The sequence below is a fragment of the Trypanosoma melophagium genome (assembly GCF_022059095.1).
Source record: "Trypanosoma melophagium isolate St. Kilda chromosome Unknown ctg20segment0, whole genome shotgun sequence".
Lineage (NCBI taxonomy): Eukaryota > Euglenozoa > Kinetoplastea > Trypanosomatida > Trypanosomatidae > Trypanosoma > Trypanosoma melophagium.
The window spans coordinates 405,001-422,894 of NW_027125150.1; the positions used below are offsets into that span (position 1 = coordinate 405,001).

The 17,894-nt window shown below is 43.8% G+C and overlaps 7 protein-coding genes across 7 annotated transcripts; all 7 read left to right on the forward strand.

Moving 5' to 3' along the window:
- Positions 1-75: 75 nt before the first annotated feature.
- LSM04_006529 (uncharacterized protein) lies at positions 76-3,267 on the forward strand (the record flags this gene model as incomplete). Its single annotated transcript, XM_067331416.1, has 1 exon — positions 76-3,267. One exon carries the CDS (start codon positions 76-78, stop codon positions 3,265-3,267), a length of 3,192 nt encoding a protein of 1,063 aa, XP_067192191.1.
- A 1,278-nt stretch (positions 3,268-4,545) lies between these two features.
- On the forward strand, positions 4,546-6,192 carry LSM04_007708 (uncharacterized protein; the record flags this gene model as incomplete). Its single annotated transcript, XM_067331417.1, has 1 exon — positions 4,546-6,192. One exon carries the CDS (start codon positions 4,546-4,548, stop codon positions 6,190-6,192), a length of 1,647 nt encoding a protein of 548 aa, XP_067192226.1.
- A 301-nt stretch (positions 6,193-6,493) lies between these two features.
- LSM04_009311 (uncharacterized protein) lies at positions 6,494-9,310 on the forward strand (the record flags this gene model as incomplete). The annotated part of the gene is made up of 1 exon (XM_067331418.1): positions 6,494-9,310. One exon carries the CDS (start codon positions 6,494-6,496, stop codon positions 9,308-9,310), a length of 2,817 nt encoding a protein of 938 aa, XP_067192263.1.
- A 751-nt stretch (positions 9,311-10,061) lies between these two features.
- LSM04_003318 (Calcineurin-like phosphoesterase domain) lies at positions 10,062-11,450 on the forward strand (the record flags this gene model as incomplete). Its single annotated transcript, XM_067331419.1, has 1 exon — positions 10,062-11,450. One exon carries the CDS (start codon positions 10,062-10,064, stop codon positions 11,448-11,450), a length of 1,389 nt encoding a protein of 462 aa, XP_067192126.1.
- A 424-nt stretch (positions 11,451-11,874) lies between these two features.
- On the forward strand, positions 11,875-12,828 carry LSM04_007737 (uncharacterized protein; the record flags this gene model as incomplete). The annotated part of the gene is made up of 1 exon (XM_067331420.1): positions 11,875-12,828. The coding sequence occupies one exon, from the start codon at positions 11,875-11,877 to the stop codon at positions 12,826-12,828; it is 954 nt and encodes a 317-aa protein (XP_067192228.1).
- Positions 12,829-13,271: 443 nt separating this feature from the next.
- LSM04_003574 (PFTB repeat) lies at positions 13,272-15,092 on the forward strand (the record flags this gene model as incomplete). The annotated part of the gene is made up of 1 exon (XM_067331422.1): positions 13,272-15,092. One exon carries the CDS (start codon positions 13,272-13,274, stop codon positions 15,090-15,092), a length of 1,821 nt encoding a protein of 606 aa, XP_067192133.1.
- A 252-nt stretch (positions 15,093-15,344) lies between these two features.
- LSM04_001974 (Conserved oligomeric Golgi complex subunit 7) lies at positions 15,345-17,666 on the forward strand (the record flags this gene model as incomplete). The annotated part of the gene is made up of 1 exon (XM_067331423.1): positions 15,345-17,666. One exon carries the CDS (start codon positions 15,345-15,347, stop codon positions 17,664-17,666), a length of 2,322 nt encoding a protein of 773 aa, XP_067192096.1.
- Positions 17,667-17,894: the final 228 nt, after the last annotated feature.

Genomic DNA, 17,894 nt, shown 5'->3' on the forward strand with positions numbered 1-17,894 from the left:
TTTATTCTTCCAAAGTTCCTCGCAAATAAAGTAAAGAAGAAGTAAAAAACAAATACAAAAAGAAAGAAAGAGAGGATGGTGTACTGTGGTGCCTGTGGAGCATTGTTTGATCATCCCCAATCACTTTCCATACATCAACAGTTATACTGCAGTGGTGGTAATCTCGTAAATGGAATACGCCCTTCACCCCAATCTGCATTACCTCCATCATTGCCCGTTATGCCCGCCGGTCTCTCTGCCGTTTCCTGTATGTATCCTTCTCCCCATAATAATATGAATAACGGTTATTCCGTTTATCCACCACAACCGCAGGCCATATCGTATTCACCACCATACACGTATAACATGTGTGACCCAACGATGGCCAACAATCCCGTTATATCGGCCCCAGCCGTGCGAGCACCGCCGGCGCAAATGGCAAATATGATACAAGAAACATCTCCTCTTACGCTGCCAGCAAAGGAAATGTATCAGTGCGATAAGATTGCACAGACTATGATGAATGCCGTCCTTGCACATCAGGAGGGGACGAATAAAACGCTACGTGAAGTAGACCGTCTGCGTATGGAACTGCAGTCTATGAAGATACTACCATCGCAGGAAAGGCAAATCCCAGAAGTAGAGGGTCTACCGCAATCGAACGGCGAGAAACAACAACAACAGCAGCAGCAGTATCCACAAGAACAACGATTACAACAAAAACAAAAGGTCTTCTCTGTTGAGAGATCACGTGATCGACAGCAGGGACCTGCGATATTTGTGTCACCGAAAAAGACTGAAGTGAAGGAAAACTCTACTTCTATGAATGCACCATTTCCAACAAGTTCTTTGCTAGATGCAAAAAAGTATACATTATTGGTGGAGCATGTGGAAGGCATTGATATTCAAGTACCTTTAACGGATGTTGTTCTCACTATTGAGCAATACCGACTTTTTGCTGGTGAGGAAGTTTGTTCACTGGAATCGTTAGCGCTGAAACAGTATCGGAATGTTGATATGCGCCGGAAAGGTGTGGCTACATTTCTCATTATCCTTGACGATCCCATGGAGTTTACACTAAAAAAGGCAAATGATCTACATGTCTTCATCATTACTTTCAGTTTTAAAGGAAGACCATTGTTTTGGGCCTCTGTTAATGCTCGCCAGGAGGGAATGTGGATGAGTGTATTACGTTCTATTCCAGTGGATGTCTCCAGTGCTATGCAGATGAACAGTAGTTGTATGCAAGACTCAATGATTCGTGGAACAATTGCATGTCACCCGGATGATGATGTTTTAATGGAAGCGGAACGGTATTTAAATAGTAACCCGTTTGTGTCTGTTGTGCCTATAGACCCGTTAACCACACAAACATCTAAAATAAGTACAACAACTACACCGAAAAAAGAGTCTCCATCGTCCGTGGAACGACATTCATCACCTGAGAAGAATGATTCAACGAATCAGAAACAACAACCATCTGTCTCTGAAGAAAAAGGTTCACCATCTAAGCCTTCTGAATCACCACCGTCGTCAAAGTCAGAAAAAGTTCCCTCCCAAGAAACTGCAGCGTATGTGCCCAAAGATATGAAAGCTGTTGAAAAGTCTATTTTAAGGATCAATTTTGATGCAAAGGGTAACGTTATTGTACCAGTAGACTACAAACCTGGTGTGCATAAAAATAAAAAGTTTTCTGATCAAGATGAAGAATTATATGTTGATGCAAGTACAATCTTCGGACTACATTCGGAAACTGATATACCACCATTTATGGGGGAAGCATCTAACAATGTTACGACAGATGAAGTTAACTTTAGCATAACTGCTATTACTGGAATTCCGCTTGATGCAGCGTTCACTCGTGTTTTGGTGTATATTTTAGAGTATAAAGATATCCAAAGTGGAGAAACGGTAAATTTGGCTAATGACCCTGCACTCTTTATGAAACCTCCAAATGTTGTTCAATATCAAGACATAAACGACAGTACAACTTGTCCTAACTTTTCCATTGATATGACAGGCATTCCAGTCACCAAGACAACTTTTGCCGTTGCTATTATTGAATACATTACAGCTAGTTCAGGTGGTCCATATGTATTCGGTCATGTTGGTTTACCTATTCATAGCGGATTGGTTAGGGGAAAATTCATCTCACGTGTTAGATTAGGTGATCCACGAAGACCTGAAGCCCGTAAGATAAAAGGTGGTGGTGATCTTCCTTCAGAACGTGAGGCCATGCGTAATTATTCCCAGATAATGATAGAAGAGACAATTGATTCACAAGCCCTTTATAATAAACTATTTACTCCTCCCAGTGGACGTGCAGAGTGTTGTCCATGTGGATTTATCATGTGGTGTTTGGATGGAGATAAGGGAGGTGCATGTTTTGATGCCCCATATCAGCCTAAACCTTCTAAAGGTGAACATCATCTTTTCTCATCACGTTTTGGAAAAGATCTTCACACCACTCCATGTTTTAGTAGTCTTGAAGCTGCCAAAAAAAGATTTGAAGGTGCGCCAAAACCAATGGGGAACAGAATTAATTACATTGTCCCATATGAAGAGAATCGTGGATTCTTTGTAGCTATTGAGAGCTTGCATGGTTTGGGTAATGAATGTGCCCTCTACGCGGTTGCTGTGGACTTGGGATGGGATGGACCAGATGGTATCGCACATACATCTCACCGTGATTGGTCCTCAGATGTTGGTGCCCCACGATTTTCTGATCCTATGCATGTTCTTACTGGTATAACAGAAGATCCGTCTGCGTTTGCGCTATTTTATCTTATTAGGATAACTAAACTTCACACAATATCGAAACATGGTGCCGCACAATTAAAGGCAGAAACGGCTTCTTGGTCATTACTTAGACTATTCTCCAAAGATGGGGTACTTCGTCATGGACATTACGCCATACCGTGGTTCCCTGGAGAACCCCCAGACGAATTACTAGAGGAATTGGAGTCGGAGCCTATGGAAAACGTTATTCTCTCTCGGTTTAAGAAAGGGACTCTGCGACACACGGAGCAGCGATCTACTCTTGTTCTTTCTGTTGGTGATCCTATTGACGCCGAGCAGTTGCTTGTAAATCATCCCGGACGACCACTGCCTCAACGGCTTCTCATTACTGAATCCCAGCGAGACACATTCCCGTGTCTGGAGTACGAGGGAGCCATTGGATACTCGCAACAGCAGTTAGTGCAGGATTTGGGGTTGAGTACCTCGGAAGTAGAGGCAGCTGTAAATTCATGCGTTAAGGCATATGTAAGCGCGAAGATTGAGAAATAAATAGGACACAAACAACTGTTATTTTTATGTGACAGAAATCAATAACCTGAATGCAACCATAAGCAGATAGGCACGTACCCAGACATGTGTACGTTATTTTATTTTCTCTCTTTTTTTTTTCTGCAGTGTTACTGTTGATGTATAATATGTATTTATGTATATATATATATATATATATATATATATATATATATATTATGCTTATCTATACGTATATGATCTTCTTCTTTTATTTATTACAATGTGATCTGTGGACAATTTTTATTGCTATTCACAGGTATTGTAGTTGTACGTGTATGTCTTCTTATGTGCTTTACACTTGTTATTTTTTTCTTTTTCCTTTTCGGTTTGCACTCCTCTCATTATGTGTCTTGAGACTTTACTTGGAATTTGCAATAAGTAAAGAAAACGAAGAGAGAACCTCTTCTGTGCCTTTTGGTTTGTGTATTTTGAGCTGTACACGCATATTTCTTGCTACGACTTTTTGTTTGGTATTTTTTTTCTTTTTGATGTGTCACTTGAAGTTGTTTTTACCTGGTTCGGTCCTATTAATTCTGAGGATTATTTTGCTCTGTATTTCTCTCCCTTTCGCAACTATGTTTCTGGAGAGTACATGGAAAGAAAAGAGGCTAGAGTAATAAACTATTGCAATATTGGAATTGTTGAAAGTCATTTTTTTATGTCTCACATTCCACTGTTTTTCTTTTGTTTGTTTGTTTTTGTATTAAGCACTAATTGTTATTTTTTTCTACACTCCAAATTCAGGCAAAACAGCGTAACGGATTCACAATAATGAAGGAGGAAGTAGAAACAGATCTCGTCGGCCAAAATGTCGGACAGGGCACAATTTGTGAATAAAGTGGCTACAGAAAGAAATAAACGAGCAAAAAAGGGGGGACAAATGTTTCACCTGTGATGTATTATACATTTGTATCTCACATTCCTTTCTTTAAAGGGTTCTCATAAAATGCAAGAAAAGAATTAAGTGAAGAGAAGAAGAAGATTTTCTTAAATTGTAACCTTATTATATGCTCTTCCTTTTTGATTATATTACGTACTCTATTCATGTCTCTAACTCTTGCACACACACAAAAATAGACACATATACGTATAGAAAAAATAGGTAAGACTAAAGTAAAATAGGGTGGGAGCCCGGCTCTTTTCTACTTGTACCGCTTCCATTATCAGAGAAACGGACGCATACCATTAATCATTGTATAGATTCTCCTCTTTCGTGCGTCTTCTTTTTTTTTGTCTCTCTCTATTTATAAATCCGCAATGGAGATGAGGGGAAATGACGCTGAAACTGGCCCCCTGACCTCTTCAACGCATCTGCTGCTGCCTGGATGCACACCCCTCGAGCGACGCCTGAGTTTTCTCATCGATGACGTTGTCTGCACCCTCGCCGATGATCAGGCATTGCTGGCAGAGGGTATTATCATGGCATACAGAAGTATGGCAACCGCAGGCACGTTGGTGGAGGTGAGAGAAGGTCAAGTGGCGGGTATGGGTACGGCCATGGCGGCACCCTCCATTATGACGTGTGCATCACAACTGAACGACTTGGCGAAGAACCATCATAAAACCAGAAGTGGCAACAATAGTTACTATAATACATGCGAGATGTCGGAGGCTTTACTGCTTCTACGTGAGATTGACAAAGCCATGGCGTGGTGTGAAGGGAAGATGGCGATAACAGCAAAGTTATTCCCGCCGGTGACAACAAGTCCCTTCAACCAAAGTGGATCCTCCCCTAACAATGACGGCATAGCCCAAAGAGTGAGGAGCGTCTCACCCAAACCAGACTCGGCCTCTTCACGTTGGATGGACTCCCAGGAAGTGCAGCACGGCGGTGTACGGACAAGGTACTACGAGGGACCTGATGGTAACATTCATAGTCGCAGTCGTAGTCACGTGTGGGTGCCCGACACACCGCCTTCGTCGTCAACGTATTTGACAGTGCCCGGAGGCAGTGTAGCGTGCAACTTGGACTTTGACCGATGGACGGCCCGGCAGATATCATGTCAGGCACAGCATGACAGTTGGAGATTGTTACTGCTCCGTTGCGTTGCAGAAGAGTGCGTGCGGCGGCACACCGTCATTATAGAAGAACGGTTGGGACGCATCACATTATTAGTGGCAGCGCGCGAGGAAGTGACGGCGAGAGTGGAGCTGCGGGCACGGGGAGAGGCGTTGGATCGCCAGAGAGAGTTCCCTGCGTGTACGGTTGGGGCCGTGCAGAAGAAAAAGACGCTTCTTGAAGAGGGACGCCAAGGACCCTTGCGGGGTGCGGATCACGAAACAAAAGAAACGCAGACACTTGTGAGTGGTTCCTGTGCGGCGGACGTGGGGTGGTCCGAGTTCACGCATGCGCTCTTGTGTGAGTCGGAGGGGACGCAGCGCGTTGGCATCGTGAAAGAGGCCCAACTCTCACGCCAGCTGCTCCTCGCGCAGTGGCAGTCGGTGGTGAATCACATGGGCGGCAGAAGGCTCCTTGCCGCGAAGGAGGGCCGCATCCGGGAGCTGGCGAAGCCTCATTCAAACAGCAACAGTAACAGTAACAGTACACCGTGTCGTGGTGCTGCCAGCTGCAATGTGCTGGCTTCGTCTGTCGCCCGTGTTCCAGAGATGGCTACTGCCGCTGCAGCTGCTGCTGTGTCTGTTGTTGTGGTTGGACAGTGTTCCAGTGATGCTGTCATCCCATCGCCCCCGCCGCCCATCCTGACAGCAGCCCCAGCGCCCCTGCAGCGGTCGCGCACGCGGAGGACTAGGGGCGGTGGTGCCAGTGATATCCCCCTCCACATATTCACCGGTGTGGAGGGGGTGGAACGCAAGCAGCTGGCACTGACGGAGCAGCGTGCATGGCAAGAACTAACGTCAAGGCTGGAGGCAGAATGGAAGCGATATGAGAGGCAGTGCAGTTGATCAGTGTCTCGCCAGAGGCAAGTGGACTGCCCTGGGAATTTATCTCTGTACCTGTCACCTTCTGCCTTCCATGTATCTGTCTGGTTCTCTCTCTCTCTCTCTCTCTCTCTCTCTCTCTCTCTCTCTCTCTCTCTCTCTTTTTCCGTGTGTATTTGTGTGTGTGCTGGGGATGGTCATTGCTATCCGGTGTGACTGTTTTGTTTTCTCTCGCCCTCTGTTTTTCATTTATTTTGTCTCTGGAACTAGGAACGCATTAACAGTTTGTTACTATAAAGGGATCCAAAGAGGTGCTGAGTGTACTATGGATACCATTGACTGGCACCGCATTGCAGAGAGCCGAAAGTGGGACAAGAAGCAGCGGGAGGATTTGGTGAATAATGCTCAGGTGGGAAAAGAGGTGGCAAAGGTTGGAGTAATAAGTGACTTGCAGGATGATACGGTAAGTCTCAAGACGTACTGGTACGTCGTTGTTTCGCCTGAATTCTATCGTCCCATCTTTGTAGCGCTGCGTATCACGTTGGTTGTTGCCTTGCCGCTAATGCTGATCGGAGACACATACCCTCACGTCTTCCCAATGTACACTGTTTTGGCTCTCTACGGTGTTGCATATAGTCAGGACACAGTTGGGGAGCAAATTGCGCTTGCGGTTTCTATCCTTCAAGTTGGATTATGGCTGATGCTGTGGGGGTCACTGATGTATACCTTCAATGTGCTGGAATATCCTACCGCGTGGTGGTGCGCCTTATTTTGGGGGTCCTTTGTTATGGCACTCACTGGCGATTGGCGTGGTAGGCGCAATGCTATTTTGTTTACTGGACTTGTGATGGAAATTCAACGGTCGGCCTTGGATAGCGGGTCTTTGAGTCTCCTTTTGTCTGTTCTAGTTGGGCGTGATATAATCATGCCTTTGGGATTTGCTATTGTCCAGGCATTTCTTCCACCCTGGACGATGGCTAGCCGAGCGGACGCAGCGATGGCAAATGCGTGGGCGCATGTTGGAACTCTAGTGCGCAATGCTGCCACAGCCTGCTGGTCAGAGGATCCCTTTGAGACCGTATTGGCGCTTGCAAGGCTGAGCACCGATCCAATAAGCAATTTCTTTGACAATGCCCCACGTCAACTGTTCTTAATTATGTTTGAACCTTTTGAATCGACACTGCGGCTACAGCTTCGGAAAGAACGCGTGGAGTGGCTCCGTCGCATTATGCCTATGCTGCACGCTTTGGCGGGAGTGGCGTGCAAATTGAATTCGGAGCAGGATGTAGACCCAGAGCCGGATTGTAAAGAAAACGGTTCCTTCATCCTCCTCTCGAGGACCTCAAGGGATGTTCTGACAATTCCACTTAAAGAGTTTCTTGACTCACTTGATGCCACACTAAAGGGACTTGGTTCTTTTCTGAACCCAGATGAAGTGGTGGAGAAGGTGCCCTTTGATGAACTCGAGGCCGCCACCACACAGCTGCAATCTGCCATTGATAAGCTCCACTTCGACATGATGGCTCGAAAAGAAGGACCTCCAAATGCTGTGCAGTACATGCACTTTGTGTTTGCTCACCTCATGATGGTACTGTTGGGGGAAGAGCTTGTGAAGTACGCGGAGCTAATGCGTCACTTTGATAGGAGACGGTACAAGTCCACTTCTCGTCGTGCGCTAGAGTTTTTCTTTCTGGATTACTGGAATGGTTTCTGGGCTGAGCTGCCGAAGCGTATCACATTAGCCACACCGCGTGATGTCCGCTTGGTAAAGGATGCCTTTAAACTCGCATGCGGCTACACTGTTGCATGTGCACTCTCAATATACATAGATACAACCAACGTTTACTATTATGGCATGGCAATTCTTATAGGTGTGGGTCTCCCAACCGCTGGGGAATCCCTCATGAGTGGAGTACAGCGGGTGGCTGGACTGGTTTTTGCTACAGCCGTTGCCTTTGTGGCGTACAATCATAGTAGAAACGATGTCGAGAAATACGCCATTGTTCTGATCTCTATTTTTGTTTCACTTTTCGCTCGTACTTTTCCTGCGTATTTCCATTGTGGATTTTACTCTGCGATGATGGTTGTTACGATGCTACATTTGATTCCCACGCCATTGACTGCACTGTCCCGCGTTGTTTCGAGTTCTTTTGCAGTGATTGCATATTACGCCATTGTTGTATTTATATTTCCAATTGACCCTATAAAGGTACTGTATAACACGGAAATGGGTTCAATTAAAAATATTTCTGACAATTTTGCTGATTCGATGGATCTTTTGCTGTCGCCACTTAAAGATGAAGAAACTGGAACGGTCGAGTTTCTCCTTGAACTGCAAAAGCGATGCGCCGCAACGTGGATACATCTGCGGCAATTACCACAGCTGCTCCAAACAGCCGCGGCGGAGCCAACTATTCGTGGCATGCCATTTCCGAGGCACCAGCACGAGGAATTCGTCCCGGTGTTGCGTCGACTCGCATCCTGCGTGGATATTATCATATTGGGTTTACTGAGCATTCACCGGAAGCGTGTTGCGCCTGTGGATGCGGAATTGAAGCAGATTTTGCAGTCTGTCAGGCCCCTCGTTCGTAGCATTAACCAATATAGTCGTCTTGTCATGCAGGACCTTGTGGATGCAGTGGATAAACCAACTACATGGACCTACAACGAGTCAGCTAAACATTTCTCAGCACTTCTGGTGCTCAATATTGAGTTAAAGAATGCATTTGGTGCAGCGCAACAAAACATCACCATGGCCATCCGAAATAAAACACGAGAACTGCGCAACAATAGTATGTTTACGCTATCGGGTCTTAATTACAATAATTCATCGATGATTAGCAGGGCACTGGCGAATATGATGCAACCGCCATATGGTGGTGATACCGAATCAGAAGAGATGAATGAAACTTCGTTTGTACGTGAGGAACTAACGGCGCCACGCAATGTGAGCTTTATGCGACGCCCTGAGGATTTCACTATCAACCACGACGTGAACATGAGCATTGCTGTTCTTGTTGGTATTGATTTTTTCTGCTCAGAGCTGGGGAAAACGCTGCGGGTTATGTCCTATGTGAATAAATTTGAGTTCAGTCGCCTCCCAAGCAAGATGAGGTTGCAGAGTCGAAAGCAAGGGGATTAATAGATAGAAACACCCCATAAGGAGTCGGTTTATTTGTGGGTGTTGTAGACTGTGTTGCGAATCTCAGCGTATGTTCTCGCAGTGGCAATGTGACTTCTTTCGTGAGGTCCTTTTATATAAAGGAAATAAAAATGGTTTTATTAAAAGAAGGAAAGAGTGACAGCTGTTCGACCGTGTATGTTTGCCAATCAATTGTCTTCGGATACCTTGCCGCCTTGTTGTTAGCAGTAGTAGGTAAGGGACTTTTTTTCTTGTTTTGCTTGTAACTTGTTCGAAATTCATCGCGTGTGTTTTCTATTTTGTTTTTTGTTTGTGTTGGATGTGAATATTCCCTCCTTTATTAGAAAATGATTGGGTTTAAGGACGGACAGTGGGGCACTTAATGTGTTTTGTGGTATGATTGGAAAAGACTAACTGGTGTATTGTTAGTGGTGTTTTTTGGAGTCGTTGTGTATAATGCTCTGTTTTTTCCTTTTTTTTCTTGTTCTTTTTTTTTTAATCCTTGGGGATGCGAATTGCGTGGCATTTGTAGGGTTTAACAAATAAGGGAGCCAAAAGGAAGAATTCAGATTGTGAATAATTTGTTTTGTTATTCCTTGAATAGAACGGGACGGGAGGAGAAGCTTTTGAAGTCTGTACCATTTTGCCTTTTTTGGAATTCTTTTTTTTCTTTGCGTTTTCTTCAAATTTATTTCCATTGTTGTTGGGTTTTTTTTTTTTCTGTAAAGTCCCCTTTCCTTACTCCAAAGTTATGATCTTAGGTGGTGCTACCTCTGGTATTCCGTTCCCGTGTGCTTTCTATGCATTGGGTATCATTATTACTCTTGTCGTTACTCTTCCTTATGTTGTAGATGCTTATCCTCCCGTGCCTGACATTCCCCTTGCAGATATAGTGTTTGCGCCGTACAATAAATATACGGTAAAGACACGGGGAAGATCAAAACGAGTAGTAGTAGTAGAACGAAGAAGAGCCTCAGAAGTTGTTGCAGGTACGGCAGAAGGTGTGGAAACGGGAGGTGGAGAAAATGATGATTTTTGTTTTATTTCGCATGGTTGCTGGGGTGGAAAACCACCACAACACTCGGGACAGCAGGATGTTTCAGCGCTTATTTCACAGCTCATTGAGAAGAGTAATGAAGGTTCCGCATCTCACAGCGAGCGTATTCGCTTTGTTGTAGCGGCAGGAGACAACTTCTATAAGCATGGCGTAAAGGACGAATATGATGAACGTTTTTTTACCACTTTTGAGCGTTTTTATGATGGTAGAAATGCGACACAGCGTGTACCCTGGCTTGTGGCGTTGGGTAATCACGACTACTACGGTAATTGGGAAGCACAGGTGAATTACACCTATGCCCCAAAGGAGCAGACGCAGTATAAACGTCTCTGGCATCATCTCACCACCTCCGATGTGGTAGTATCGGGTCGTTGGTATATGCCGCATCCATACTACGCGGTTAAAGTCAGCGTTGATATGGTGGTGGTGGTTATTGACACCGTCCTCCTCCACCGCTGCGAGGATAGGCCAGAGGCCTGCTGGGATGGTGGAAAACAGAAACAGATAGTGGAGGATTGGCTGCTGCATACGTATGCCGCTGTCCCACATAAAGTGGTGGTGGGTCATTACCCGGTATTGGCGAATGGACCTCATGAGAACTTTCCGTGGTTACGGGAGTGGCTTATTCCACTCATGAAAAAGTCATGTGCGTCTCTGTACATACATGCTGATAATCACTACCTGCAGGTCTCTAAAAGCGGATATCAGTATTATGCTAACAGCGGTGGAGGTGCCGGACTCAGTCTACACTTTCCACTCAAGTTTAAGAGCTGGATACAGAAGGAAAGCATATTTCACGCTGTGGAGTATGGTGTAATGCTACACTGTAAAAAGGATGGACGTCTCACACATCGTGTACTTAACAGAAAGGGTAAAGAACTCTTTCGATTCTCCTCATGGGGGCAATCGAATGGTGGACCACTGCAACAATGTCTGGATAAGTTGACAAATGAAAATGATATCGCTGCTAGTGTAAACGATTCTTCCCTATTTGCCTTTGGTCCTGTAATCTTCTTGCTACTTCTAGCTGTATTTCTTTCGTTGCGGCGACGCAGCCGCGTACGGCCTCGGCGCCATGCGTAACTTTATGTGTATAAATTGTGTTTTTTTAATCTTATTCATTGGACTGATGAGGCGTCAGTAATCACACGCGGAACGGAAAAAAAAGAAAAGAAAAAAAACATTTAGAATTGTACTGGGCATCACAATGTGGGTAATTTTAATTATTATTCCCTTCAGTAACTTTACAGTAAAAAGAGAGGATATATGTAAAACAAACTGTACATTGCAGTCCCTAGCATCATCCACACTTGAAAATTAAAAAAAAAGAAACTGCAACCATAGGTATATATCTCTTTCCATTTGATTTTTTTGTTTTTTTTTTTTCTTTCTGCTCAATACTTTTGATAAATCTAATGAAATACGTTTTATACAAGCATTAAAAAAAGGAATAAGTTGATAACGAAAACGAAGTAACACTGTCAATAGATTGAAACTAATTATAGATATGATACGACATCCACATTCTGTGTACCATCTGCGACATGGCCGTGGACTTCTTCCTCTACTGTTACTTTCAGTTTTACTGATGGTCTGGCGACAAACAGTGGAAGTATCCGCCATTACTCCCAATAACGATAAGATGGTAGCAAATATCTTTACAACGCCCTTTGTATGTATATTGGCTAAGTCTCCTACACAATTTTCTGTAGATGTATTTCTGCAATCGTTACAGGAAGTCCTTTCTACATTACCAGAAGGCAAATTCAATGATGTGTCTCAAATGGAACTTTTGGAGTATTGTGCTTGGGGTAACCTCACCATTAACAGTGATTCTTACTGCCGCAAAGGCGGAGAAGGTTTGGATGCTGTGACGAATTTCAGTTACACATTTGTACGGTATGGTGTGATGATAGATGATATTCGTCTATTACAGAAACTTAATTACAAACCGTTGGGGGCAGCAGTGGGACCCGTAATGCAGTATTTTGATCCCGCTATATTTGTGCCAGGGGAGACCGATCTTTCGTTTTCTGCGGTAGTGTTCTCAAACGAAACTGTTATAACGGTTGTTTCTGTATTTTTGGTATGCATATTGGTACCCCTCATTTGTGCTATTTTTATTTGGAGACACCTACGCAACGTCCGACAAGAGAAAATGCACGCAGAAATGTTACGACGCACATTATATGAGTCAGCGACTTCAGGAAATCAAGAACAAGAACAACAGGGGGGCATAGGAGGTATTAGTAGGAATAATCGGGATGGGGAAGTGGAGGCTGGCAGAGAAATAGAAAGAGAACGACGAGAGATAAGATGGGGAGGAGTAAATGTGCCAATTTCGTTAACACCTACACCATCGTACTGGCCATCATCTACCAACACTGAAGAGATGCAGCAGCAGCAACAGCAGCAAGGACGAGAATGGTATGAACGCGAACTGGCACCGAAACCCCCTTAACAGTAGTTTTGGGTTATACTAGTGACAATATGCGATATATTTTTATTTTTTGTTGGGGGGTTTCTATGTGTATCTTCTTTGTAATAATTTTCTTTGTTTTCTTTCATGTACTTATTTGTAGGCACTCTTTCAATGTTAAGGTTTACGCTAATGCACTCTAATCTTTTTTTCTTTCTGTGTGTGTGTGTGTGACACACACTCTACCAATGTGAATCATATGTGATCCGCTATATTTCTCCCGTTTTCACTATCGTCTCTATCTTTTATCCTCAGTAAGTATTATATATATATATATATAATATTTATTTATTTCCCTTTCTTTGGTACATTTCCGTGTGGTGAGTAGAAGATAAATTTACTCTCTTGCAGAGACAATTAAAAGACACATAGGTGCGTATAGAAAAGGAAACTTATACATATTCTGAGGTTTTGCTGTTTATTCTATGGGTGAATCACTTGTGTGTTTTTCAGAGGCCACATCAACGACGCTGAACCAGCGTGATGTGGAACTAAAACTTCTTCACTTTCTGCAACTGTACCACCCTGAGGTACATGCTCTTTGGGCCTCACACCCTGATGCTGAACATGATACATACAGTGAAGAAGGAATACAGGGTGATGGTGGAAGTAAGAGTAGTTGCGATGATGATCTTCACTTGTACCGTAGCCAGCATGATAGTTATCTTGTATCATCTCTACTTTATTTTGGGATTGCTGCAGAAAGGCAATACTGTGTGCAGCCATGGCTTGTCTATTGGGCTCTGCATACAGCAGAACTACTTGACTTTACAGAGGAATTGTACAAGACGGTTTCACCTGATGCACTCGGAGAATTCCTCCTTGCTTGTCTTCAGGAAGAGAAGGCAGACAATAGCAGGAGTAGTAAAAGTAGGGATACTAATGGGCCCAATGGAGAAGGCAACAATAATAATAATAATAATAATAATAATAATAATGATAATAATAATAACAGCACAAGTTCGGATACCAAGCCGTCACAATCAGTCTTCTTGCAACCCTCTGATAAGTTACTTGATGACTCCAACGATGATGGTAAACGTCTTGTAGGATTCGGAGGTGGTCGATTGGCGCAAAAACCACACCTTGCTGCCTCCTATGCGGCAGTGTGTGCACTTTTTATTTTGGGGAATCCATTACATCTGCGTTCTATTCCTCGAGCCGCTATTAAAAGATGGTTGCTTGAGCTGCGTGAAGATGATGGTAGTTTCCGCGTACATATTGGTGGAGAGGCAGATGTCCGGGCGTCATACTGCGTAGCCGTAATTGTTACACTACTGCAACTCGACGATGTTGTGGCGTACGGCGATGGACGAGATGAGAGACTTCTGACGAAGCAAGCTGCGGAATTTGTAGCATCGTGTCAGACACATGAGGGTGGTTTCTCATCTGTGCATGGGGCATCAGAGGCACATGGATCGTATACACTGTGTGCACTCGCCACCCTTATGTTGATGAGGCAACCGCACCTCTGCAGGTACGATTCCCTGCGTCGTTGGTTGGCGGCACGGCAGTTGAAGTTCGAGGGTGGATTTAATGGAAGAACAAACAAGCTTGTGGATTCGTGTTATTCGTACTGGGTGGGTGCCTCACATGTGTTGATGGGTGTGGGTGAGGCGTATGCCCGGCTTTTTGCGCAAAACGGTGGGACACAGTCTCTTACGGCGCGAGAGATTATTTTGCTTGATCACGCGCAATTAATTGACGCATCCAATATATCTCTCGTGGATGAAGATATCTGGCATAAAGCGGAGGAAACGTGTCAGCAGCAATTAGAGAATGTTAAAGCATTTATTGATACTCTATCACCACCTCCTACCCCTTCCTTCTTTGATGAGGAAGTTGGGGATTTTTTATTTAATCAGAGGCGTCACTTATTATATATTCTCTCTTGCTGTCAAGATAAAGTAATGGGGGGACTAAAAGATAAGCCGGGATGTCCAAATGATAGCTATCATACATGTTATTCTCTTTCTGGTATGAGTTTAGTGCAAAACTTGCAATACATGCCTCGGTTACCTCTTTCTGAAGGATTTATTTACAAAGAATCACTTTCTCGTGGATATATACCTGGGGAACGCGATGAATACGGTGTTGTACTCGCCGTAAATAATAGTAACAATGACAAAAATAATGAAAAGAAAAATCAGGAGATACTATGTCCTATAAATCCAATATTTAACATTCATCGAAATAGTGTTTTGAATGCACTGCGTTTGTGGGGAGGAAAAACATTTCTCTGCTAAACCCATAACCCTACCTCCGAAGAATTGAAGGAATCATGTTATACTCTACATACGCGTCCTCCATTATAAAGGAAAATCAACCTAACATCCGTTTGCTTTCTTTTTTCTTTTTTGATGATTATAATCTCATTTTTTTTTTTTTTTTGCCTCCTTTTGTGAAACCTGTTCTAACGCTCTGTATTTTCTTTTTTCTCTTTTTTTTGTCTTGTATTTCTCTTAAAATGTATTATAGATATTCGTATAAAGGGTATTATGCAAAGTAGTGTAAGTTCTCAAAAAAAAGGTGGATCTACAGGCACTGAACCTGGTGTTCATACTGGATCAGGGGCAATTCGTCTCGAACAACTTGCTAGTGAGCACTTGGATATCAAGCGCTGGATCAACACTTCACTGCAAAGTCTGAAACCAACGGAAAGTACTTCAGAGGGAAATGATGCAGAAGTCGAGGCTCGAGTAACACAACTCTTTAACCGACTACAAAGTTATTTGCAAGAAGTTGGAGGTTCTGTAGAAGACACCATCACACAGGCTCTAGTGCGATTGCCGCGAACAGGACTTGAAGTTGGTCGAATGGCTACAGATGCACAACAATTGCACCAACAGTTACAGACAATGCAAGAAGTGGTACAATCAGCAGTGGAAGCGGCTGCTAAACCATATGTAGCACAGTTAAATGCTTTTAAAAAAACACAAGATAAGCTTACTCGATGTGCTGATATGCTTCGAAAAGCGTCAGAGGTAGCTAGTGATATGAAGCAACTTGATGATGTCATGCAACAATTACATACAACCCCAACAGAGGTTGATATGGATGCAGTGGCGGTGACTATAGGTCAGCTTCGAAGTAATCTTGCAGAATTACAGAAGGTAGATGTAACCTTTGGTGAAAAACAGCAAGAAGCTGTGGAGCGGTATGAGCAGACCGTTCAACATGCTATAGAAGTAGAATGTATGGAGAAACTAAGAAGACGTGAGGTAAATCGTGCGGCTCAATTGTTAAAAGTACTTGATGCCATTGGTTGTGCTGAAGTTATTCTTCAACAATACGCTGTGGAAAGTATGATGAGTGAACGAGAGCGAGTTGAACGGCTTCTCGGTGAAAATGGTGCTGCAGTTAGTACAATTTCTGCTGCTCGAGCGGCAGAAGTTCTCAAAACTCAATTAATGCCATCTATTGGACATGTTCTCGCAGATCACCTGGATTTTCTATTGTGTATGGTTCAAGCTGAAGAAGGTGATGACGTAGACGTAAAGTTTACAGAAAAAAACTCTACAAAGTATCAAGAGACGGAAGCACGAACAGTAAAAGTACTACAACTTATGGTAGATGAAGTAAGCGGTAGTATTGCCAAAGTGTTGGTACCCGTTTTAGATAAAGTGGAACGTAACCAAGATTTGGTTCTTTGTTGTGATGCTATGCGACAGCTCAAAATTGGGGACGAAACAAATGAACATAATAAAAACAAAAACGGTAAAAATACTTCTCAGTTACGAGAGAAGATTGCTAAGCAGATTTCTGCTTATGCTATCTCTGAAATGATTCAATTGTTTGCGCAATCTAATATATTGGAAGCATTTACACAACGCGAGGCTTACCGTTTGGAAGCTCTTGTAAAAGATCCACAAATAACTGTGAAACGTGAGCGCTTCAAGGCGGCAATGGATTTAATAATGGATGCTGTAAAGGGTATCGTTCGTTTCTTTCCAGATAAGACACTCCCAATGTGTGTTGCAAGATGGCGTGAAGCTATTTTAGAGACTATATCCAGGTTAAGACCCACACCCCGAACGCCGCAGGAAAGTTTACTTGAACGACTCTCTGCTGCTAGAACAGTTGTGCGACAGTTGTTATTAACTGGGCAAAAAAATATTTCTGATTACCTCAGTTCTCCTGAATTGCAAAGACTTTATCCAAGTGTTGCGGATGCTGTGGATACTCAGCTTCGTACCCAGTTCTGGGCTCCCCTCATAGAAGCTCTTGATAACTGCGTTCAAGATTGTCAGTATGCTGTAAAGCGTACAATTATTGAACCAGTTATTGCTAAAGCTGACGGATACGAGTCTCAGCCTTTGTGGGGAGTTAAACAAGGTGAAGGGGGCCATGATGAAACTGCAGGTGTATCGAGCCCACCTTTTCCATACACAGCGGCGCAAGTTGCCCCAACTGAGCTTGTAAGAGCACTTGGGGAAGCCATTGTTGAAATCCCGCTCGCACTAGAAGGACTTCGCGGGGATGGCGATGTTCGATTCGAAGGAATTGAAGAACTACTGGAAGAAGTTGCAGAGTTTTGGCTTGACGACATTGTGCGAACTGCTGTGGCTGATTTCATTGAAAAAAAAGTTGGAAATATTACCATTTATTTTCCCGATTCCCAACCGGACGCTGCTAAGAAGGAAGCCGCAGCAGTTGAACAGCTTGCAACGGATCTAGGGTACCTAAAGAGTGTCCTTGCGGCGGTCAGCGACGACCCCTTTGAAGAACTTGAGCGGGCACTGACAAGACTCAAGGCGGTCAGACTTCCGGCGGGAAAGCCCATTTCGGTTCGCCGGCTCATCACGGGAGGTGAACGCTAGCCCCAGGAATTTTTTGCTTTACCCATCCGTTTGTGATTGTTTCTTGTGTGTCTATTCGCGTGCGCGCGCTTTTTCGGGAGGAGGGAGCCCAAGAGATCTTTCGATTATTATCGTTGTTTTTTTCTTCTTTCTTTGGTCTTTTTTTTTCTTTTAGGCACTTCCCCCGGAGGGAACGGCCGCCGGCTGCCGCGAAAATAAAAAAAAAACCGGGGCGGAGGAAACACCGGA